Source organism: Strigops habroptila, chromosome W (genome assembly GCF_004027225.2).
Source record: "Strigops habroptila isolate Jane chromosome W, bStrHab1.2.pri, whole genome shotgun sequence".
Taxonomy (NCBI): domain Eukaryota; kingdom Metazoa; phylum Chordata; class Aves; order Psittaciformes; family Psittacidae; genus Strigops; species Strigops habroptila.
In genome coordinates, this window is record NC_044301.2 from 3,122,108 (window position 1) to 3,147,859 (window position 25,752).

The 25,752-nt window shown below is 44.0% G+C and overlaps 1 protein-coding gene across 3 annotated transcripts in view; it reads left to right on the forward strand.

Annotated features, from left to right (window-relative positions):
• LOC115619208 (mothers against decapentaplegic homolog 4-like) overlaps positions 1 to 21,313 on the forward strand; it is a 32,830-nt gene extending 11,517 nt beyond the window's left edge. For 2 of the 3 annotated variants that reach the window (XM_030511253.1, XM_030511254.1), the window contains 7 exons: positions 245 to 460; positions 4,605 to 4,715; positions 7,147 to 7,197; positions 7,959 to 8,142; positions 17,654 to 17,822; positions 19,279 to 19,417; positions 20,060 to 21,313. In XM_030511253.1, coding sequence (XP_030367113.1) covers positions 245 to 460; positions 4,605 to 4,715; positions 7,147 to 7,197; positions 7,959 to 8,142; positions 17,654 to 17,822; positions 19,279 to 19,417; positions 20,060 to 20,271 — 1,082 coding nt within the window. In that variant the 3' untranslated portion in view covers positions 20,272 to 21,313. Of the gene's footprint in view, positions 1 to 244; positions 461 to 4,356; positions 4,477 to 4,604; positions 4,716 to 7,146; positions 7,198 to 7,958; positions 8,143 to 17,653; positions 17,823 to 19,278; positions 19,418 to 20,059 lie in introns of all 3 variants that reach the window. The other variant, XM_030511255.1, reaches the window with a different exon arrangement.
• The last annotated feature ends 4,439 nt before the right edge of the window (positions 21,314 to 25,752 follow it).

The following is a 25,752-nucleotide window of genomic DNA, read 5'->3' on the forward strand; positions in this document are numbered from 1 at the left end:
GTTTGATAGCAATCAGCAAAATAAACAGTTAGCTTTTCCATCCAGTTGCACTTCAAAATTTCCTGCTGCTGACTTGAGGTGTTTATTTGTAATCTAGAGGAGTGCTGTATCAATGTTTAGATAGGTTAAATCCTCCCCCAGTAGTTTTAATAGCATTGCTGTTCCTTAAAAGTAGTAGTGCGATTTGTAGTTAAATCCTGAAAATAGATTTGCTTTGCGTGTTTAACCATTTGCTTCTTCACAGCTCCATCAAGCATGCTGGTGAAAGACGAATATGTTCATGACTATGAGGGGCAGCTGTCATTGTCTTCTGCTGAAGGCCATTCAGTCCAAACCATCCAGCATCCACCAAGTAACAGGGCATCTACTGAGCCTTATAGCACCCCAGCCATGTTAGCTCCTACTGAGGCTAGCACTACCAGCACCACTAATTTTCCCAACATTCCTGTGGCTTCAACAAGTAAGATCATCAAGATTATATGAAATACTAAACTGAAAATGTGACAGATCAAAGAGAAAATGTGTGTCAGTATGATCTGGGCAGTCTCGTAAGCATTAGCATAAGGTTTTGACTTGGAGCATAATTTGAGTAACTTTTCCTGGTGAGCTAGTATCTTTTTTTTATGAGACTGACACTGCACGAGGGTTACAAGCCTATTTAAATATGCCAAAGTTTGAGTGATACTATGTTAAAACAACTGTTGACATAACATGGCTATTATTTGAATAACTGCTGTAGGAATGGAAAAATTTTATTATTCTATTACAACAGCAAGCAGGACAACAAACAGGTATATTGATAGGTGGCAGTATTGAGAGGTTTTCAGACAAATCTTTAGTGTTCCAGAGCTGACAAAATCAGTCTTCGAGTATTAACTTTAAGGGCTTCTACAAGTATATCAGCAGCAAAAGGAAGATAAGGGAAAATGTGGGGCTGCTGCTGAATCAGAGGGGTGTCCTGGTAAGAGAAGACACAGAGAAGGCGGAATTACTGAATGCCTTCTTTGCCACAGTCTTCACCGCTAAGAACGGCCCTCAGGAGTCCCAGATCTCGGAGGTTAGAGATGAAGGCCAGAGAAAGAAAGAATTTCTCCTGGAAGACTTCCCCCTGGTTGTAGAGAGTTGGGTTAGGGAGAGGCTAGACAGACTTAACACCCATAAATCCATGGGCCTGGATGGGGTTCACCCATGAGTGCTGAAGGAGCTGGCAGATGTTGCTCTGCTGCTCTCCATCATCTTTGAAAAATCATGGAGAATGAGAGAGGTGCCCGATGACTGGAGGAAGGCCAGTGTCACTCCCATCTACAAAAAGGGCAAGAAGGAGGACCCGGGAAACTACCTGCCAGTCAGCCTCACCTCCATCCCTGGAAAGGTGATGAAAGATCATTCTGGAGGTCATCACCAAGCATGTAGAAGAGAAGGCGGCCATCAGTAGCAGTCAGCATGGGTTCACCAAGGGGAAATCTTGCTTGAACAGTCTAATACCCTTTATGATGACATGGCAGGAAGGGTTGATGAGGGGAGAGCAGTGGATATTATCTACCTTGACTTCAGCAAGGCTTTTGACACTGTCTCCCATAACATCCTCCTAGGTAAGCTTAGGAAGTGTGGGTTAGATTAATGGACAGTGAGGTGGATTGAGAACTGGCTGAATGGCAGAGTTCAGATGGTTGTGATCAGTGGAGTAGAATCCAGTTGGAGGCCTGTAGTCAGTGGTGTTCCCCAGGGATCAATACTGGGTCTGATCTTATTCAACTTGTTTATCAATGACCTGGATGAAGAGTGTACCCTCATCAAGTTTGGTGATGATATGAAGCTGGGGGAGTAGCTGATAGACCTGAAGGCTGTGCTGCCTTTTAGCAGGATCTTGATAGGCTGGAGACTTGGGCAGAGAGAAACCTAATGAGGTTCAACAAGGGCAAGTGTAGGGTACTGCACCTGGGGAGGAAGAGCCCCAAGTACCAGTACAGGTTGGGGGCTGACCTACTAGAGAGCAGTTCAGCTGAGAAGGACCTGGGAGTATTGCTAGATGATAAGTTGACTATGAGCTGGCAGTGTGCCCTTGTGGCCAGGAGGGCCAATAGTATCCTGGGGTGCATTGGGAGGAGTGTGATCCTCCCCCTCTACTCGACCCTGGTGAGGTGACATCTGGAGTACTGTGTTCAGTTCTGGGCTCCTCAGTACAAGAAAGACAAAGAGCTACTGGAGAGGGTCCAGTGGAGGGCCACAAGGATGATCAGGGGTTTGGAGCATCTCTCTTATGATGAGAGATTGCAGGAGCTGGGCCTGTTTAGTCTAGAGAAGAGCAGACCGAGAGGGGATCTCATTAATGCATACCAATATCTCAAAGGTGGTTACAAGGAGGATGGTGCCAGACTCTTTTCAGTGGTGCCCAGTGACAGGACAAGGAGCAATGGCCATAAACTAAAACACAAGAAGTTTCACCTCAACATGAGGAAGAACTTCTTTACATTGAGGGTGGCAGAGCATTGGAACAGGCTGCCCAGGAGGGTTGTGGAGTCTCCCTCTCTGGAAACATTCAAAACCCGCCTGGATGCATTCCTGTGTAACCTGCTTTAGGTGGCTCTGCCTTGGCAGGGGGTTGGACTAGATGATCTCCAGAGATCCCTTCCAACCTTCATGAATCTGTGATTCTTTGATTTTTGTAATGGCCCACTGTACTACCAGAGGGACAGCCCTAATTAATATTTTCATGAGTCCATTGGAGTGCTGCATTGACGTTTTTCTTTCTTTTCTGTGTGTATTTAGTACAAGTGGAAGAGTCTGGTTTACCAACAACAAACCTCACTCTTCGTTCCAGCTAGACATTAAAGCACTTACGTACGCAGTGTTGTGCAGCACTAATGTAGGGAAGCCAAGAAGTTTGGAGAGGGGTTTCACATACTCTTTGTCACTTTAATGTCAAAGATGTATGAATATAATGGATTTCACGTTATCAAATTTGAATTACGGTAGCATGGTGTTTTCATAATGTTCTTTAATTTTAGCTGACTACTTTTTTGCTGAGACTAATGATGGTTTTGCCAAGTGTCGTGGTTTAAGCCCACCTGGTAACTCAGAACCACGCAGCCACTCGCTCACTCCTCCCCCTTCTTTCCCTCTGCTTCTGGAGGGATGGGGAGGAGAATCAAAGAATGTAAATCCCACGGGTTGAGATAAGAGCAGTCCGGTAACTAAGGTATAATACAAAATTACTACTGCTACCACTAATAATAATAATGATAAGAGAAATAACAAGGGGAGAGAATACAGTTGCTCACCACCCACTGACCAATATCCAGCCCGTCCCGAGCAGCAATCAGAGTAAACATTACTTAGCAACAACTAAAAACATTGGTGTATTATCACCAATGTTCTCAGACTAAAGTTGGACAGCACTGCACCAGCTACTAAGAAGGAGAAAAATGACTACTACAGCTGAACCCAGGACACCAAGCTAAGATATGATGTCTATCTCAAGCAGAGAAAACAGGATAGGTGGTTTAATTTTATTGCCTTTGTACAACAGTTCATAGTAACTTTTTCTCATCAGTGCTATAACTGTTGGAGCTCAGTGGACAGGAAAAAAAGCTTGGATTTTAGGTTTTGGTTCAAGTTTTCAATGTGTTAAATTCTGCTAGCTACACCAGTCTGAGAGTGCTTGTGAAACTGCTGATCAGTTTAGTGTTAATGGCTGAGCTGAAGCCTTTTAAAATCAAATTCTGTTAACCTTTTCTGAAATATCTGTAATTTTACTTTAAAGCTTAGACAATTCTTGAAATATTTATTTGGGAGGAAAAAAACAACAACCCAGCAACTTTCTCAGGAAGGAGTCCAGTGATGTGTGCAGCCTTGTTCGAGCACTATTTTAAAATACCGTTCAGTATATCAGTATATTTTTGAGGAATGTAAATTTAAGCGAGTGTTCTCCTTAGGAACAGTAGTTACAACATGCTGAAAATAAGCAACTTAATGGACTTACTGTTGGCCTGTTTGGATTCATACCAAATCTACTCCAGCTATGTTATTCAATAAAACCTGTGACATCTTTCCTTTCAAACTGAAAAATGAGATGTGAATGAAACAAAGATGCAGTTGATGAACACAGTTCTCTGCATACTTCTAAAATATTAAGGGTGTCAGAGTCAAAATTAGCTGATGCAGAGCATGTTGCTTCAAGTTTCCTAAGACACTCTGGTAGATGGGGGGGAAAAAAACAATACCGAAACAAAACTTGTAGGAACTGTGTCATGCAGTGCCCTTAGTTGGGTCTATTTTCCTACCCAGTAGTGCTGAGCTCTTTCTTCTTAATTGAAATTGTGGAATGTTCACGAATAGGTAGTCTTCTTTTACCAGGTCAACCTATCAGTATATTGACAGGTAGCCATAGTGATGGACTCTTACAGATTGCTTCAGGGCCTCAGCCAGGAACTCTGCAGAATGGGTTTACAGCTCAGCTAGCTACTTACCATCACAGTGAGTATATACATATGTGCACTCTTCTTAGTTTTCTAAAACCAGTTTCCAAATGTTCAGGAGAAATAGAGGATTAGAAGTGAGATGCGGAGAAACTCCCTTAGCCAACTGCTCCTTTCTCTTTCTAGATAGTACTACAACTTGGACTGGAAGTCGGACGGCAGCCTACACACCTACCATACCTCACCACCAGAATGGCCATCTTCAGCATCATCCACCTATGCATCCTGGACATTACTGTTAGTACAGATTTTCACATCACTTTGTTTTCAATTTTGTTGAATGGTGGAGGCTCCCTTGTGATGATTCTTTACCCCCAAATCCTTTTTTATTACAGAACTACCATAACTGTGTTTAGTATATTCTGACAAATAAATATCAGAGCTTAATGGACTACTTTCCTCTGTTAAAGCAGCAGAGATTAGAAATCCAGATAGCTATAGTGATACCATCTATATTATAGATGCCTTATTACCTAACAAAATTATAATTTCCCTTCTAAACTTGTTCTTAAAGCTGTGCAATCTTGTTGTAAATATTTACTTTGTGGCAAACGAAGTTGATTCAGAATGTGGATATTTTTCTTTCAAACCTTGGAATGTCCCAGCTGTTTTTATTTTCTAAAAATTTTGAAGTCCTGTCTTAATGATGTAACAGTCTACATTAAAGCTTTGGAAGATGTGTGTCCATGTACATTAGCCAGTTTAAAAGAACTTTGTGAAAGCTTGTGCAGTAAGGTACTTGTCAATAAAGTGGTCTTACCACAGCCTGATTCATGAGTACATTTGCCACACAAAATTGAAAGTCTTTTTCATCTGCGAAATAGGACCGCAACCTCTTGTTTTAAGGTACAGGAGATGGGGGGGGGGGGAAGTGATCAAACTTCTAGTGCAAGTGTCTAGCACAGTATATGCATTATAAGAGTATTATGCAAAAAAACTCCCACCCAAATACAAGTTTTTCTAAGTTTTGTGGCAAAAAGCTAAACAGTTCTTTATTTCCTAATATAGTATTTAACCAGATCATCTGTTTGCAGCAGTCTTTGTTAGTGGAGAGGAGAATACACTGTGAGTTAATGTTAGAAAGACTTTTCACCTTGTCTCTTTACAAGAAAATCGTGGTTTAGATATGGTTATTAAGTTACATTATTTTGTTCTGTTAGGATCCCACTTAATTTATCTTACACTTTGGAAGTACCAGGATGTAGAACTTTAGTGGTGCTGTAGATACTCTGTAAATGCTTCTGAGTGCATGTATCTTTGCATAATTAATATTTGTAACTGGCTGGTGATACCACATAGAGCTTATCTTGGCTGCTGCCATTTTTCACTTCAGAAAGTTGAATGTTTTGACACCTACCAACATTGTGCCTGTTTGGACATCTTATTGCAAAAGCTGCTGTTATAATACTATGTTTAAGTCTTACTTTTTTGTTCTCTGCTGCCTGTAAAGGACCTAGTTAGTTTATGAAAGTGGAGAGAATAAGCTGACTGATACCAAGATGGTATTCAGGTTGTTTTTTTTTTTTTTTTTCTTAAGAAAATGAGTTCTCTAGGGCTTTTTTCCATCTTCAGGGAGTGTTTCTCATGGTCAAGTCCACAGCATGCTGGGCAACTTGTTCTGTGATTGATAAATGAAGTGTGGTTTCTGACAGATGTATATCATGTGCCTCTATACAATTGTGGTTTAAGCCCAACCGGTGACTCGGAACCATGCAGCTGCTCGCTCACTCCCCCCCTTCTTTCCCCCCTGCTCCCGGAGGGATAGGGAGGAGAATCAAAAGAATGTAAATCCCACCGGTTGAGATAAGAACAGTCCAATAACTAAGGTATAATACAAAACCACTACTGCTACCCCCAATAATAATGATAAGGGAAATAACAAGGGGAGAGAATATAAAACTAAAAGGGGAAAAGGAAAAGAAAACAATAAACACAAGTGATGCACAATACAATTGCTCACCACCTGCAGACTGATACCCAGCCTGACCCAAGCAGTAATCTGTGCCTTCTGGGTAACTCCCCCCAGTTTATATTCTGGGCATGACATGCTGTGGTATGGAATACCCCTTTGGCCAGTTTGGGTCAGGTGTCCTGTCTCTGCTTCCTCCCGGCTTCCCATGCCCCTCCTCCCTGGCAGAGCTTAAGACTGAAAACATCCTTGATCGGACTAAGAGTTACTTAGCAACAACTGAAAACATTGGTGTGTTATCAGTGTTGTTGTCAGACTAAAGTCAAAAACACAGCACTGCACTAGTAACTAAGAAGGAGAAAAATAACTGTTACAGCTGAACCCAGGACAAGAATGATTCTTTCCTTGCCCAACTTGGGGGCAGATATGAAGTTTAAGTCCTATTTCTGTTACATTTCTGTGCTACATCTGGTTTCTGCTCTCTCCTGGTGCTAGGTCTGGCTTGGGCAGCATGCAGTCTTTCCTTCTGGGATACTAATAGAGCTCTTTGCTCTACTTGACTTCTGAGTTTTTAGGAAACCTTTATGAGTGTAATTTTCTGTGAGTGTTTTTCTCCCCTGTCAGATTTTTGCCAAGTGATTCAGAAATTGCTGGGTTTCATAACATCTGGCATCCTCACAAGTCTCTTTTTCGTAGGAAAACAAGAAAGAAAACCTTATTTTTCCTTATGTAAAACAAATTGCATGTTTTCTTTTAAAGGGCCAGTCCACAATGAACTTGCATTCCAGCCTCCTATATCAAATCATCCTGGTGAGTAGAATCTAACATGTAATGCTAATATTGTGGAAGCTACTAATTTTCTGGTTTAAGTCTGTGTTGGGGTATTTTTGTTTGTTTTGGGTTTTCGTGTTTTTGGGGTTTTTTTTGTGGGTTTTGGGTTGGGTTTTTTCCACCTAGAAGGTAGTTTCTCTTACATCTTAAACCAGATCTGTTTCAGAGTTAGTTTCTGTTAGCCTAGCCATGAATAGACATATAGAATCACTGAATGATTTGGGTCGGAAGGGACCTTAAAGCTCATCTAGTTCCAACCTCCTGCTACATGCAGGGATGCCTTCCACTAGAGCAGGTTGCTCCAAGCCCCTGTGTCCAACCTGGCCTTGAACACTGCCAGGGATGGGGCAGCCACAGCTTCTCTGGGCACCCTGTATATATATTACTTCCTTATGCTAAAGGAAGACAAAATCAAGCAATAGTCATAAGGTGTAGGAATGCAGATAGCTTGCAAAATATAACTGGAATAATAAACTGTACAAAGACCTATAAGGTCATAACTACAAAACCCGCTTTTATTGGTATGTGCTCAAATAATAGCAACAAGTCCATGTTCATTGTAGAATGTTGTATTTTTCTGTACTAGCAGACATGTCTTTGTCTATCTGAACTTGCTTATGTGAATGTGCACTCTTACTCTGAATGACAAATGCAGTTGCAGAAAGCTTAATTGATTGTCTGGAATGGGTTTATAGGGGCTTTTTCTGCCTTTCAGTGAGTTAATAGTATATATTCTTTAGCTCCAGAATATTGGTGTTCAATCGCATATTTTGAAATGGATGTGCAAGTTGGAGAAACATTTAAGGTCCCTTCAAGCTGTCCAATTGTTACTGTTGATGGATACGTGGATCCTTCTGGAGGAGACCGTTTTTGCCTGGGCCAGCTTTCCAACGTGCATAGAACAGAAGCTATTGAGAGAGCAAGGTATTCTGCAGAGCCCAAAAGCTCCAGCTGTCTGTGGTATTTGATAACATCTTGTTTTCCTTTCAGTGTGTGCCTCCCTTTGAAAATTACAGTTTGGTATGTTTATTTTAACTGAATTAACCTACAGTTAATAGATATAAAAGAGATATACTCTATATAGTCTGCTATACAGAGTATATTTTTTTTAAGCCACTACTGTAATACATTCAAAATGTGAACTATGTGACAAAGACCTTCAGTGCTTTGCCGTAGCATGTTGCTTTTCGTTGCTCTCAAAGGCTGTGCCATCCAGGATAAAATTAGCAACTTGTGCCATTATCATAGAATGCTAGAATGGTTAGGGTTGGAAGGGACCTTAAAGATCATCTAGATCCAACCCTCCTGCCCTGGGCAGGACACCTTCTGCTAGACCAGGTTGCTCAAAGCCCCATCCAACCCAGTCTTGAACACTGCCAGAGTTGGGGCAGCCACAGCTTCTCTGGGAAACCTGTGCCAGTGTCTCACCACCCTCACAGGGAATAATTTCTTCCTAATGTCTAATATAAATTTACCCTCTTTCAGTTTAAAGCCATTCTCCCTTGTCCTGTCACTACAGGCCCTTGTAAAAAGCCCCTCTCCAGATTTCTTATAGGCCCCATTTAGCTATTGGAAGAATGTTATGAGGTCTCCCCTGAGCTTTCTCTTCTCCAGGCTGAAGCAGCCCAACTCTCAGCCTGTCTTCATAGGAGAGGTGCTCCAGCCCTCAGAGCATCTTCATGGCCCTCCTCTGTACTCACTAAAGCGGGTCCACATCTCTCTTGTGTTGGGGGCCCCAGAGCTGAATGTAGGACTCCAGGTGGGGTCTCATGAGAGCAGAGGGGAAGAATCAGCTCCCTTGACCTGCTGGCCACACTCCTTTTCAAGCAGCCCTGAATGTGGCTGGCTTTCTGGGCTGCAAGCATACACTGCTGGCTCATGTTGAGCTTCTTGTCAATCAACACCCCCAAGTCCTTCTCCTCAGGGCTGCTCTCAATCCAGTGTCTGCCCAGCCTGTGTTTGTGCTTGGGATTGCCCTGACCCAGGTGCAGGACCTTGCATTTGGCCACCTTGAACTTCATGAGGTTTGCACTGGCCTACCTTTCCAGCCTGTCAAGATCCCTCTGGATGGCATCCCTTCCCTCCAGTGTGTTGACTGCACCACACAGCTTGGTGTCATCGGCAAACTTGCTGAGGGCGCACTCAATCGCACTGTCTGTGTTGCCGACAAAGATGTTGAACCCCTGAGGGACATCGCTCATTACTGGTCACCATTTGGACATTGAGCCGTTGACCGCAACTCTCTGCATGTGGCCATCCAGCCAGTTCTTTATGCACGGGGTGGTCCATCCATCAAATTTATGTCTCTCCAGTTTAGAAAAAAGGATGCTGTTACTGTAAAAGTCAGTCAGAGAAACTCTAAGACTCAATTTGGAGTTTTAGAAAGCAGCATTCTTTATTGCAGCGCTGGGCACACATGCGAATAGTTTTGCAAAGGTGAGTACACCCATTGCTCGCCGGCAGCAGCTATATATTTATCATACTCATGCATATTTACAGCTTTTCCAGGGAAAATTATTTACATATTCGTGAGACTTCCAGGAACTAATTATAGTATTTTCGTTCTAATTATGCATGTGCTTCCTTGCTGAGTGGGGGTCTCTGGTGGTCGCCAGTAGTCTTCCTCACTGTGTTTACTGAATGACCTCAGTGCCTGCACATACTCGCAAGGTCCTAGTGCTGAGTTAGCAGTTGGTATGTCCTTGCTCCTGTTCTGCTCCACGTTGGGTGCTGGAGAAAACCCCAGTGTTGGACCCTGTTTTGTTTGTGATCCCAAGAGTGAAATTAAGACACAAACGAGGTCAAGTACCATAATCAATCAGTTGGTTTATTACAAAAAGACAATTATTATAAAAAAGGGGAATTATTGTAATAAAGGGGATAGCGATAGGACAGATTGGAGAAAAAAAATAGAAAAGAAGCAAGGATTCGGGGTGCAGAGAGAGAGAGAGGGAGATAGTCACCACCGTGGATCCAGCAGTGTCCTGGGGATCTGTCGTTGTCTGAGGTGGTGGGAGTCCTCCAGGGTCCGTAGTTGGTGTCAGAGCAGAGTGTCTCCAAGAGTCCATAGTAGTCGTCAGAGGTGGGTGTCCTCGAGGAGGTGTCCTTCTGGAGTTGTCCCCTTGAAGGTGTCCTCATGGAGTAGTCCTCATGGAGTTGCCCTGATGGAGTTGCCCACGTGGCAATGTCTCTTTGAAGGTGTGCTTCTGGAGCTGTCCTCATGGTGATCTCTTCTTCTGGTGATTACCTTTTCCCCCTTTTATAATGAGTTGGGGGGGGAGCACCTCTGTTCATAATATCACGTATTACAGGTTCCTGGTGGACCAGTTTCCCTGGTCTTGCAGCCAGCTCTTCAACTGCACATGTCTGCAGCAATTCTTGGGATAATGGGCAGCAATTCCTCACACCAATCCTGAGGTAATGGACAGAAGAGTCTTATCTCAGCTCTTTCCCACTCATCTCTTGGGCAATGAATGGTGGAGTCCCAGTTCAGCTCCTCACACCTTTCTCCCAGGCAGTGAACCTTGGAGTCTTAACTCCTCCCACCCATCTCTGAGACAATGGATTGGTGGAATCCCATCTCAGCTTCTCATACCAATCTTTGAGACAATGGACAGTGGAGTCTGATTTCAGATCAGTTACAGGCTCCACTCTGCTTTTTTGAAAGCTGGCATCCTTGGTCTTATTTACTGTCTCCTTAGTTGTTATCAGTCCTATGATGTTCCTTCCCCTGTCAGCCGAACATTCCTTTCTCTCTATGTGTTAGCAAGTTAGAACAGTTTGCTCTATTCTACTATGTTAAAGTCACACACACTATTGTTTAAACCTATGATTTAAGCCTACAGTGCTGGACAGTGTTGAATGCTTTGCACAAGTCCAGGTAGACGACATCAGCTAGTCTGCCCCTATCCATCAGTTCTGTAGCTCCATCATAGAAGGCCAACAAATTGGTCAGACATGATTTGCCCTTAGTGAAGCCATGTTGGCTGTCACCCCCTTGTTGTCCATGTGCCTCAGTACAGTTTCCAGGAGAATCTGCTCCATGATCTTGCCGGGCATCGAGGTGAGACTGACCAGCCTGTAGTTCCCTGGGTCTTCCTTGTTTCCCTTTTTAAAACAGGGGTTATATTTCCCCTTTCTCAGTCAGCAGGAGCTTCACCAAACTGCCACAACTTCTCAAATATCATGGATAATGGATTGGCAACTTCATCCAGCAGCTCCCTCAGGACCCATAGATGCACCTTGTCAGGTCCCATGGACTTGTGCATCTTCAGGTTCCTTTAGATGATCGCGAACTTGATCTTCTACAGCAGGCGATTCTTTATTCTCCCAGTCCCTGCTCTTTCCTTCTGACTTGGGTGGTATGTCTGGAGCTCTTGCCCATGAAGAACAAGGCAAACAAGTTGTTGAGTTACCTCAGCCTTCTCCATGTCCCAGGTGACTAGGTCTCCCCTTATCTTCTGGAGGGGGCCCACCCTTTCCCTGGTCTTCCTTTTATCCCCAATGTATCTATAGAAGCTTTTCTTGTTGCCCTTAAAGTCTCTGGCCAGCTTTAATTCCGTCGGAGCTTTAGCTTTCCTAACCTGATCCCTGGCTGCTCTGACTATTTCTCTATATTCTTCCCAGGCTACCCATCCTTGCTTCCACCCTCCGCAGGTTTCCTTTTTATGCTGGAGTTTGTCCAGGAGCTCCTTGTTCATCCATGCAGGCCTCCTGGCGTTCTTGCCTGACTTCTTTTTTGGGATGCATCACTCATGAGCTTGCAGGAGGTGATCATAGAATCATAGAATCATAGAATCGTAAGGGTTGGAAAGGACCTTAAGATCATCTAGTTCCAACCCCCCTGCCATGGGCAGGGACACCTTGCCCTAAACCACGTGGCTCAAGGCTCTGTCCAACCTGGCCTTGAACACCGCCAGGGATGGAGCATCCACAACCTCCCTGGGCAACCCATTCCAGTGCTTCACCACCCGCACTGTAAAGAACTTCTTCCTTATATCTAATCTAAACTTCCCCTGTTTAAGTTTGAACCCATTACCCCTTGTCCTACCACTACAGTCCCTAAGGAAGAGTCCCTCCCCAGCATCCTTGTAGGCCCCCTACAGATACTGGAAGGCTGCTATGAGGTCTCCATGCAGCCTTCTCTTCTCCAGGCTGAACAGCCCCAACTCTCTCAGCCTGTCTTCATATGGGAGGTGCTCCAGCCCTCTTATCATCCTCGTGGCCCTCCTCTGGACTCGCTCCAACAGCTCCATGTCCTTTTTATGTTGAGGACACCAGAACTGTACGCAGTACTCCAAGTGGGGTCTCACAAGAGCAGAGTAGAGGGGCAGGATCACCTCCTTCGACCTGCTGGTCACACTTCTTTTGATGCAGCCCAGGATACGGTTGGCTTTCTGGGCTGCAAGCGCACACTGAAGCTGGCTCATGTTAAGCTTCTCATCAACCAACACCCCCAAGTCCTTTTCTGCAGGGCTGCTCTGAATCTCTTCTCTGCCCAGCCTGTAGCAGTGCCTGGGATTGCCCCGACCCAGGTGTAGGACCTTGCACTTGCCTTGGTTAAACTTCATAAGGTTGGCATTGACCCACCTCACAAGCGTGTCAAGGTCCCTCTGGATGGCATCCCTTCCCTTCAGCGTATCAACCGAACCACACAGCTTGGTGTCGTCGGCAAACTTGCTGAGGGCACACTCAATCCCACTGTCCATGTCACCGACAAAGATGTTGAACAGGACCGGTCCCAACACCGATCCCTGAGGGACACCACTCGTTACAGGTTTCCAACTGGACATCGAGCCATTTACCACAACTCTTTGCGTGCGGCCATCGAGCCAGTTTTTTATCCACCAAGTGGTCCATCTATCAAATTGATGTCTCTCCAATTTAGAGACAAGGATGTCATGTGGGACAGTGTCGAATGCTTTGCACAAGTCCAGGTAGATGACATCAACTGGTCTGCTGCTGTCCATCAGTTCCGTGGCTCCATCATAGAAGGCCACCAAATTGGTCAGGCAGGATTTCCCCTTAGTGAAGCCATGTTGGCTGTCACCAACCACCTCATTGTTTTTCATGTGCCTTAGCATGTTTTCCAGGAGAAACTGTTCCAAGATTTTGCCAGGCACAGAGGTGAGACTGGCTGGTCTGTAGTTCCCTGGGTCTTCCACCTTCCCCTTCTTGAAAATGGGGGTTATATTACCCTTCTTCCAGTCATCGGGAACTTCACCTGACTGCCAGGATTTTTCGAATATGATGGACAGTGGCTTAGCAACTTCATTCGCCAGCTCCTTCAGGACCCGTGGATGGATTTCATCAGGTCCCATGGACTTGTGCACGTTCAGGTTCTTAAGATTGTCTCGAACCTGATCCTCTCCCACAGTGGGCCTAAGGTCTTCGTTCTCACAGTCCCTGTATTTGCATCAACACATTCCAGGAATGTCCTGGATTGCTTGTGCCCTGATGTGTTGTCCCTCCAACAGATATCGGGGTGGTTGAAGTCCCCCATGAGGACCAGGGCTTGTGAATGTGAGGCTGCTCCTGTCTGTCTACAGAGGGCCTCATCCACTCATTCTTCCTGGTTGGGTGGCCTGTAGCAGACCCCCACTGTAACGTTGTCTGTCCCTGCCCTCCCTTTAATCCTGACCCATAAGCTCTCCATCAGCTCCTCATCCATCCCCAGGCAGATCTCTGTGCACTCCAGCTGGTCATTGACATAGAGGGTAACACACCCTTTTTGTCTCTCCTCCCTCCCCTTTCTGAATAGCCTCTCTCCACTCCAGTCATAGGAGCTGTCCCACCACGTCACCGTGATGCCAATGAGGTCATGGCCCTTCAGGTATGCATATGCTTCTGTCTCCTCTTGCTTGTTCCCCATGCTACATGCATTTGTATAGAGGCATTTCAGTCAGCCACCTGATGATGCTTGGGTTATTGGCTGGAGTGGCTGCAAGTCCATTGTGCTGCTCATCAGGTGCTCCCTTGCTGAACTGCAATTCCTCTCCAGGCTCCAGGCATTTTCTGCTGGCACCAGCATCAAACTGGTAGGAGTGGGATGGATTGAGGTTCCCTGCCCCTAGCAACTTTAGTTTAAAGCCTTCTTCACCAGCTTGGCAAGCCTGTGACTGAAGACGCTCTTCCCTTTCCCTGAGAGGTGAACCCCATCAGTCCCCAGCAGACCAGGTTTCTCAAAGTAAGTCCCATGGTCTAAGTAGCTGAACCCCTGGCTGTGGCACCAGTCCCGTAAGCATTTGTTGATTTGCCAGATTCGACTGGCCCTTTCAAACCCCTTTCCTTTGACTGGGGGGATTGATGGAAAAAAACCAACTACCTGTGCTCCAGCATCCCTTGCCACCGCTCCCAGTGCTCTGTAATCCTTGATAGTCCTCACACTGCTCCTGGCTCTATCTGTGCTGCCCACGTGAAACAACAGCAGCGGATAATAGTCAGTGGGCTGTATGAGGCTTGGTAGTCTTTCTGTGACATCCCTGATGTGAAGCCCCAGTAGGCAGCATCAGGCTGACAAATGAGTGCCTCTCTACCCCTCAGAAGTGAGTCACCTACTATTATCACCCTTCACCTTTTTCCTTTTCCGAGTTGTGCCTGTTATCTGTGTTAGAAATCATAACGTTTGATCAATTAAAAAGCTTGATTAGATTTCAATCATCTATATATATATATAGAGAGAGTATTTAGACTTGTGATCAGTTGATTTGCGTTTTGTTATTAGGTTAGAGAAGTCTGGTAACTAGGATATGGACATAGATGTACGAGACTATCCAAGCGATATCCCTATAAGGTGATGGTCTGGTAGAAACAGTACTCTACAGAGTACTTCAAAGTAGAACTTTTAAGATAAGAAGCAAAGTTGCATACCAGTACCAGTCAAGGAGAGATAAGAGAGTGCTGGTGCAAGCACGATCGTTGGGACTTATCCAGAACTCTGAAAGGTGAAAAGGACATAGCGAGGAAGACGTCTTACTTCATCTGAGGAAGACTACTTACTTCATCCTGACGACCACCAGAAGGGGGCTGCGCAAGCGTAGAAACGACTGATGATGTAATCAGGAGATGAAGCAATTTTAAAATACATATGCATGAGAAAATGTTGTAACCTGTTGAATATACAGATTGTGAAATCTCAATAGGATAAATTGCGAGCACGTTGTGATGGTCTTTGGAACCAGATTTGGGTGCGTACCCCTGGTTCCCGGGGCCTCGAAATAAAGCACCACATATAACCTCCTTAGAGTGGTTATGTGTTCTTCTCTCGGCTAACATCTGTGGTGCAGACTGGGCTGCCATACTTGCCTCCAGTGCCTGTCCTGCTGTGATGGGTCTTTCATCACTGACCTGCAGAGCAGTGAATTGTTTCTGCAAGGGCACTGCTGGCTTCAGGGGAAGTCTCTTCCTCCTTCAGGTCCTTGCCGTTGCAAGCTTCCATTCCCCTTCATTATTGGCCCCCCCTTTTTTCTATGTGTGCTGCTGGGAGAGGTTTTGGCTGCTTGGCTGCAGGTGGCAGCTTCACTGTCGACTGTGTTTGGAACCAAGTGTCTAACTCCTCCTCAGCCTCCCTGATGCTTCTCAGCCTCCTCGCTGCCTCCTGCAGCTCAGCCACCTTCTGCAGGAGGTCCTCCACCTGGGCACACCATCTGCAGGCAGGTCTGCTGCCTATCCCTGTTCCAAGAGAAGGGTCTAGGCACCTCCTGTAGCCCGAGGTCTGCACTGCAGCCACTCCTTTCAGCGGCTCTGAGTGAAGGCATGGGCCACCACTGGGATAGACGGTGCAGACCCTCCCGCTGGAAAGCAGCCTTTGCTTTCCAATGAGTGCCCATCATTCTGCCTTGAGAGTCAGGTAGGACGAATACCACAACTTGTGCAGATGGCCTGTGGAATCTCTCCTTCGAAGAGGTGCCCTCCCTGTGTGCCCTTATCGCTGCACTCTGTTTGCCATGCTCCCTAGAATTGCCCCGGGGGGCGTGTGGGGTGGGGCGCTGTTACTTCTGGCCCTGCCCATGCCACGTAAGCTGCTCTCGTGCAAGCTGATGGCTCTCGGCCGGTCTCAGTGCTCCCCTGGGGTTTCCCTGGCTCCGGAAAACCCATCTGTCCGCCCCCGCTCTGCTGCGGAATGCGCATTCCCTGCAGATGAAAATTAGCTCTCCACACCACAGAGTAATGTGAGAATAACTGCAATATATAGATTTGTCAAAGGAGCAAAGGAAGGTTGATGGAGAGCTAGTTGGATTTGCATTCATTCTCATCATGCATGTGCTGGGCTTTGTGGAAGCACAGAGAACCAGAGCAATCTTGCAACTTTTTTTCCTCTTTGAGATAAAAAGGAAGAAAACGATTCTATGTCTTCAGAAACATTGCACTGTGACAAGCAAAATGTTAGATTGCTGTAATGTGATACAAACGAACATACAGTTCTTCTGTTGCTGTAAAAGCCAGTCAGAGAAACTCTCGGAGTTTTTGAAAGCAGCATTCTTTATTGCAGCGCTGGGTACACACGTGAATCATTTTGCAAAGGTGAGCCATTACTTGCTGGCAGCAGCTCTATATTTAGCATACTCATGGATATTTACAGCTTTTTCAGAAAATTATTTACATATTCATGATACTTCCAGGAACTAATTATAATATCTGCATTCAAATTACGCATGCACTTCCTTGCTGAGTGGGGGGTCTCTGGTGGTCGTTGATAGTCTTCCTCACTGTGTTTACTGAATGACCTCAGTGCCTGCACATGCTCACAAGGTCCTAGTGCTGAGTTAGCAGCTGGTATGTCCTTGCTTCTGTTCTGTTCCAGTCTTGCTCCATGTTGGGTGCCCCTCTGCTATCTTGAAGGCTGGCATCCTTGGTCTTATTTACTGTCTCCTTAGTTGTTATCAGTCCCGTGATGTTCCTTCCCCCATCAGCCGAACATTCCTTTCTCTCTATGTGTTAGCAAGTTAGAAGAGTTTGCTCTATTCTACTATGTTAGTTTAAAGTCACACACACTATTGTTAGTTTAAACCTATGATTTAAGCCTGAACTGCATTAAAATGTGGTTTTGTGTATGTACTTGAGTGACTTTCTATACTGGAGTACTTGTGGGATTTTTACACTTCTGAACAGAGCTGAAGTTGTTTGGTATCACAGCTCTGTACTTCTATACTGTCAATGAGTGCAGTAGTTGCTACTTGAATATCACTGCTTCTGCATTCAGTGTTTCATGTAGATCTTTGTGTGGTATTACAGTTGGTTTTTTACTTTACTGTTTTTGTGTAACTATCTACTAACTTACACTTAAGATAATAACTACAATTTGAAATCCTTGAGTGAGTGAAGTATAAATTAAGGCACCGCAGATGACCAAGTGCTGGAGACTTAGGTTTATTTAGTAAAGGTCTGAGTTATAGTATGTATACAGAGATGCATTGGAACTGTTTTTCTTTTTAAGGTTGCACATAGGTAAAGGGGTACAGCTGGAGTGCAAAGGCGAAGGTGACGTGTGGGTTAGATGCCTCAGTGACCACGCAGTCTTCGTTCAGAGTTACTACCTGGATAGAGAAGCAGGGCGTGCTCCAGGGGATGCTGTTCACAAGATTTACCCAAGTGCATATATAAAGGTTGGTTTGATCTTCCTAGATGAAAATCATGGGGGAAATTGCATACATTTGGTTCTTGTAAATGTTAGGGAAGCTATGAGACACTGAAATAAATGTAAATAAGTTCTCCTTTTAAAAACCCTAAAAATTTCCATTTGACAAGTCACTTAAGATGACTTTTTAAAATTACTCTAAACTGAAAATATCATCTAGGTACTACAAAAGTAACTAATTTTGTGTTTCATCACGGTCTTGATAGCAGTTTTTATACTTTTAACCTTACAGTTTTAAATTGACTACTACTACTACTAAAATTTTTAGCATAGATTATCTGTTTCTTTACTCTCTCTCCAAAACAAGAGAAGTTGGGAAAGTCTGTGTAAGTGCAGAAGTGTAAAGTGTGTTTTAAAGTGTTATGAACCTGAAAGTGATCCAGAGGTCATTAAGTTGCATGGAAACAAATTATTTTCAGGAGATTCTTATTTGGACGTGCCTCTGTCAGACTTTATTTAAGACAAGTCACACTTTAAAAAAAAAAAAAAAAAAAAAAAGAAAATTATTCTTGAATTAAAGAGAAACTGCTTGAAGTGTGTGGCAATTTTTTTTTTTTTTTTTTTTGTTGGGGTTTGTGTGGTTTTGTGTTTTTTTTTTTTTGGTTGTTTTTTTTGTTGGGGGGGGGGGGTTTACCCTCAGTTTTGCAGGCAGGTTATGTAATGAAGTTGAAAGAGACCCCAACAGTCTCTACACACAAGCTTTCTAGTATGAGAACAGAGTTCCTGTATATATTAGTGCCAAGCCTGATCACAAAGATAGAAAATGCCACCAACCTCAAACCTAGATGCTGAAACTTCAGGCCTATCAATTATTGGTATTTCTTCTAAATAGACTAACACATTTCAGTAAAGCAATAAAGAAGAATAAAGTGTGACAAAGTTAAGCAGGACTTGTTTGCTTCTTTTTATTTATATGCCTATTTTGTGGAAATCTTGGGATTTAACTAAAAAGTTGGGATTTTATCAGCCTGTAGTATCCTTCAGACTTTGATCTTGCAGTCAGTCCCACATAGGGTACTGCTTTAGCCTGCTCAGCTCAGCCAGCTTCTGGAATTGCCAGTGGCGGTAACATTGTATTAGAAGAGTTTCTAAGAATCAGCTTTAATGGATTATTTCTGTTAGAAATTCAGGTAGTCAGAGCAGATTTGCTTTTACCCAGGTGTATGGTGAGACTGTAGAAGTTGTTTTGGGAGAGCAAAGAGGTCCAGATTATTGGGGGTGGGAGTTGAGGAATTCTTTCCTTCATTGATTTTGGTAAGTCTACATAGTTAATTTTTTGGGGGTGTTTTTTTGTTTGTGTGTGTTTGGTTTTTGTTTGTTTGTTTTTTTTGTGTGTGTTTTTGTGTTGGTTTTGTGTGGTGTGTGTTGTTTTGTGTGTTTTTTTGGGTTTTTTTGTGTTTTTTTTTTTTTTTTTTTTTTTAAAGGTGTTTGACTTACGCCAGTGTCATCGTCAGATGCAACAGCAGGCTGCCACTGCCCAAGCTGCTGCTGCTGCTCAAGCTGCAGCAGTAGCAGGAAACATCCCTGGACCAGGATCAGTAGGTGGAATAGCCCCAGCCATTAGTAAGTACATTAACTGCTTGGTCTCCTTTTTTCTTTACCTGAAAACTAATAACAAAGCAATCTCTCATAGCTTTATGTGCTATAGTGTTTCCTGGATTCTACGTGGCTCTTTCCAGCTATCCTACAAATTGCTGAAGGCATTTTGGGGAATGTATTTAACTTTTGTCTTGGCCATACTTGTGATTTGAAGTTTGCTAGCTGTATTAGTCTTTTTATTTTATTACATGTAAGTAGTGTCATTTGTTAATCAAGCTTCCTACATGTGGTCAGTCTGAATTCTTATGGTGAAAATGCAGCATTTGCAAACCTCAAGAATAAATATTTTCTGACTGCATTTCCTAAATAACGTTTACATGCGTTGTATCACATAAGACATTGTGTTTCATCATGTCTGCTTTATTATACGGAGTTTTTTATTTCAGCACCCTTTCCAGATTGCAGAATGATGAAAAAAAAATTAATTGGAAGAAATGCAAAATAATTGCTGTGTTAATTATAGCAGAGATGTAGAAATGTGGATTGGCCTTGGCTGTGGTGAGAGGGCACTGTACGGGAAGAAAGAGCCAAGTAAACAGGAATGGCTAAACAAACATGATAAATGAACACATCTGTGAACACTTACTTGAAACCTCTCCTGTTTAGGTTTGTCAGCTGCTGCTGGAATTGGTGTAGATGACCTTCGCCGCTTATGCATACTCAGGATGAGTTTTGTAAAAGGTTGGGGACCTGATTATCCAAGACAGAGCATCAAAGAGACACCGTGCTGGATTGAAATTCACTTGCACCGTGCGCTCCAGCTTCTAGATGAAGTACTTCATACCATGCCTATTGCAGACCCACAACCTTTAGACTGAGATCCCTCTGTTGCACTGCTGTGGACCATTGTGAGGATGGTGGATTGTAAAATACAATTCTGTTTATAACCCGAAGATATATTTTACTTCTGTTCTGCTTAATCTTCTAAAACACCAGGTTTTAAAAATGTGTTCGCTGCCTTGCTCTTAGCAGAAAGAAACTGAACATGCAGAATTTGTATTTGTTATTTTCAGAACTTAATTGTCATAATACAGGGCTTAAAGTGAAAGGTAAATGCCTTATAGAGACTTTACAGTATTTGGTTTGTTCCCTTTGAAACTTTCCTTCTCTATTATGGCATCTTGGTGATAAGCCTCACAGGAGCCTTTTGTATGCAGAATATATATTATATATATATTTAGATCTGAAAGTTCCTTCTAATAGTTACAAACACTTACCTTATAGCAACTTTACAATTCCAACTGATTTGTGATGATGTTTTTAGGGAACAATAGTTAACAAAAGACTTCTTTATTTTGTTGACTATCTTGTTATGATTTTTCCAGATTAAAATGTAGGAGTTGCCAAACAGTGAGGGATGAGACGTATGTTGTTGGCATTGATCTAAAATAGTGAGAAAAGGAAAGGTGGCTTTTCCTTCACTAGTTTTTAAAAAAGATATCTTAGGGTTTTGTTTATATAGACACGAGTTTTAAAACATTAAAGGAAATGGATACTTTCAGTGCTGGCACTCAAATATAACATGAAATACCAAGTCTGCAAGGTTGCCACTGAAATTGCATAATGAGTACCTAATGGCAGGAATGTATTTTCATAAGTACTACTGACTTCTATGATTTTACTCAAGTAAAACTTGGCAGGTATTTTAAAAAGTTGCATGACTTTTTATTTGCATATACCATTAAATCATGTATGATACTACATCAATATTTAGGATCCAGGTTTTTTTTGTATCTGTTCACCATTTCTACTCAGGGCAAGATGGCGAACTTGTTTTTTATACCTCTCGGTTATTTTAAGCCCTATGCCATCAATGACCATATCAATTGGCAATGACTTTGCATAGAGAATTTATAGTGGGGGGGGGGGGGAACCAAACCCAAAAAACCCACACAAATGTATTGACTGTATGACAGATACAATATGTATGCTTTCTTTCTAGTTAGTAGTATAAATAAAATTATGAAAACCCTGATGTTTATAAATCTAGTTTGTTTCTATTATGTAATTCTGCACCTTGAAATAATTGATCTTGAGCGATGGATTACTTTGCTTTGCAAGACCAGCAGCAGCAGCCAATAGTGGTAGGAATTTTTGTTGCTTTCAACTTGCCAAGAAACAAGTCCAATTTTTCTTACTTTCAATGCTTTTCGATAAAAGCATGTCCCAAGGCTATCTCTTTTGGCTGTTTGATGGGGTGTGAGGAGGGAGCAGGAATTCCTTATTTTTCCGCATGTGCGTAGGGAGTTGGAGCTTAGTTAAGCAGGCTTAGAAGTATGTAGACTTAAGCTTAAATCCTTCAAGCACTGCCAGTTTGGTCTGCCTGCCATGCTGTTCTGAGCTGACCTGGCAACACACCTGTAGTGGTTAACATAAATAGAAGTCTTAGAAGAGATTATTCAGAAGCTTTTGCCAAGTTTCTTGCGTAGTTTCAGGAATCTGCAGAGGGCTGTGACACACAGTGCTTAGGTGTTGCTTCCCCCATGCACTGACATTCTTAGGAAAGAAGTCAGCAGTCACTGTTTCTGTCTTAGGCATGGAAGATGGATGACCTCAGGGTGATGGCCAGAAATGGATGTTTTCTTTATATTTTCATTAACAGTGTTGCCTTCTTCAGACTAACTCCTAATAAGATTACTCCCCCCCCCCCCCCGCCCTTCATGTGGCAACTTCTTGATGTTTGGAAAAATAGTGTTTGCTTATCTCAAGGCTTTTAGCTTAAAACCTTTTTCATTTTCCTTTCTCTCTGGCCTGGGTGCAGCAGCAGCAGTCATTTTTCTCCTTCTTAGTAGCTGGTGCAGTGCTGCGTTTTCAACTTTAGCCTGAGAACAATGCTGATAAAACACCAATGTTTTTAGTTGTTGCTAAGTAATGTTTACTCTGATCAAGGACTTGTCAGTCTCTCATGCTCTGCTAGTGAGGAGGGGCACGGGAAGCCAGGAGGAAGCAGAGATAGGACACCTGACCCAAACTAGTCAAAGGGCTATTCCATACCACACCACATCATGCCCAGTATAGAAACTGGGGGGAGTTACCTGGAAGGCCCAGATCGCTGCTCAGGCTGGGCTGGGTATCGGTCGGCGGGTGGTGAGCAATTGTATTGTACGTCACTTGTGTTTATTGTTTTCCTTTTCCCCTTTTAGTTTTATATCCTCTCCCCTTGTTATTTCCCTTATCATTATTATTATTGGTGGTAGCAGTAGTGGTTTTGTATTATACCTTAGTTACTGGACTGCTCCTTATCTCAACCCGTGGGATTTACATTCTTTAGATTCTCCTCCCCATCCCTCAGGGAGCAGGGGGAGGAAGAAGGGGGGGAGCGAGTTACTGGCTGGGCTTAAACCGTGACATTCTCCTAATGATCTAGTTTGTCTGAAAAGCAAGCTTCTTCACGTTCTTGAGGAGCACTTTCATTAGAGGCTTCTGATGACATCCCCAGAGAAGCTTGTTAACCAGCAGCTCAGTTATGCTTCACCCACAACAGAAAACTTGATTTAGGGGAAGAAATGAAAAGCCTGACTACACATTCTTGCCAACCTCCTTGAATTGCCTGCCCTGCTCTTACTGCAGGGTTCGAGGTGCCTCAGCTTTTAGGAAGTGCCTAACCTTCTGACTGATCAATTGCTTATAGCAGACTGTTTGATTAGAAAGCCACAAGCTTACACCCTGTTTAACTTTGCACTTTTGACTGATCCGTATATGGATACTTGATAGAAAACCCTCTGTACCAGTTGCTTACATCTTGGCTGTGCCAAACTTTGATAAAATGGTGAAAGATTGTTTCCGCCTGGTGCTGTTCTTGCCTATATTACAGTCTGAAAGAATTCAGCTCTTAAGACTAGGTTTTTTCCAGATATTTTTCAAGTCTTAAGTCTCTACCTGCAGTGAATGGCACCTACGGTGTCAGATGTCCAGAAAGGTTCAGAATAGAACAACAAAATAATGTCAGATGAGTTTATTGGAATCAAGAAATGGGGCTTCACGGCAGGAGAAACCTGAACATAGTATGAGGCAGTAAGGATACTGAAATCGCATCCATCTTCTCCACCAGGCCATTACTGATAAGATGCAGTCATAACTGTTGAAGAGCAAAATGAAACTCATTCTTAGTTTTTAACATGCCTTTAACTTAGTTTTTGTACTTTTATTCCTTACCACAAGCCATAAAAGGCAGAGCATAATGGATTAGAATGGATCAGCATGGGAGGAATAGAGGGATATGGTCTGGGATGCCACCCAGAGGGACCTTGACATGCTTGTGTGGTGGGCCGATGCCAACCTTATGAAGTTTAACCAAGCCAAGTGTAAGGTCCTACACCTGGGTCAGGGCAATCCCAGGCACTGCTACAGGCTGGGCAGAGAAGAGATTCAGAGCAGCCCTGCAGAGAAGGACTTGGGGGTGTTGGTTGATGAGAAGCTTAACATGAGCCAGCTTCAGTGTGCACTCGCAGCCCAGAAAGCCAACTGTATCCTGGGCTGCATCAAAAGAAGCACGATGAACAGGTCAAAGGAAGCGATCCTGCCCCTCTACTCTGCTCTCGTGAGACCTCACTTGGAGTACTGTGTACAGTTCTCGTGTCCTCAACATAAAAAGGACATGGAGCTGTTGGAGTGAGTCCAGAGGAGGGCCACGAGGATGATAAGGGAACTGGAGCACCTCCCGTATGAAGACAGGCTGAGAAAGTTGGGGCTGTTCAGCCTGGAGAAGAGAAGGCTGCGTGGTGACCTCATAGCAGCCTTCCAGTATCTGAAGGGGGCCTATAAGGATGCTGGGGAGGGACTCTTCATTAGGGACTGTAGTGATAGCACAAGGGGTAATGGGTTCAAACTTAAACAGGGGAAGTTTAGATTAGATATAAGGAAGAAGTTCTTTACAGTGAGGGTGGTGAAGCACTGGAATGGGTTGCCCAGGGAGGTTGTGGATGCTCCGTCCCTGGCGGTGTTCAAGGCCAGGTTGGGCAGAGCCTTGGGCGACATGGTTTAGTGTGAGGTGTCCCTGCCCATGGCAGGGGGGTTGGAACTAGACGATCTTAAGGTCCTTTCCAACCTTTACTATTCTATGTCCTGGGTTCAGCTATAGCAGTCATTTTTCTCCTTAGTAGCTGGTGCAGTGCTGTGTTTTTGACTTTCAGCCTGGGAACAGTGCTGATTGATTGATAACACACCGATGTTTTTAGTTGTTGCTAAGTAATGTTTATTCCAACCAAGGACTTTCTCAGTCTCATGCTTTGCCAGGGAGGAGGGGAAGCTGGGAGGAAACAGAGACAGGACACCTGACCCAAACTGGCCAAAGGGGTATTCCATACCACAGCACGTCATGCCCAGTATATAAACTGGGGGGAGCTACCTGGAAGGCCCAGATCGCTGCTCGGGTCAGGCTGGGTATATCGGTTGGAGGGTGCTGAGCAATTGTATCCTCTCCCCCTGTTATTTCCTTTATCATTATTATTATTGGTGGTAGTAGCAGTAATTTTGTATTATACCTTAGTTACTGGACTGCTCTTATTTCAACCTATGGGAGTTAGATTCTTCCAATTCTCCTCCCCATCCCTCCAGGAGCGGGGGGAGGAAGAAGGGGGGGAGTGAGCGAGCAGCTGCGTTGTTCCGAGTTACTGACTGGGCTTAAACCATGACACTCCTCCTCCCACATCCTCCTTTAAGAAGCACCACACCGCAGCGGAAGAGGAACAAACCAAAGCCAGCCCTGCAGCAATGAGCTCTTCTTCCATCCACTGCACCACCAAAGCACAAGCCAACCATGTCTACTTGGCCCTCCAGGCATCACACTTATTGCCCCCAGCCTGCGGGATGCTGCCACCACCCTTACATCCCTCCCTTCCTGTACATTTGCAAAGCAAAGGAAGCACCATGGAAACGTCTTGACAACAAATAGCTGTGAAACATCACCAGGTACAAAGCTGGCTTTAAATTCCAAGCCAGGGTTGATACCTATGTCGGTATTGCTACACATAGTTGACAGTGCTGGGGCAGATAATACACTAATGATGCTTCTCAAGCCCAGTGGTCTACACTTACCCCTCTCACCCCACAACCCTCAACACCCCCAAACCCAGCACCCACTCCTCCCAGGGCCCATGTACTTTCCCCCTCGTCCTGTAAGATGGGAGCTGTTTCCCAGGCATCATTTGGGAAACACTGAGGGCGATTCACCGATGGGGATTTTCAGCCCTCAAAGACAAAATTTTGCAATTTATTTCCTGGTTGCCAGTACCTGGAAAAAAGGCCTGCACACCAAGAGTAACTGAGCAGCCACAGCACCAATGCTCTGGAGCAGCTAA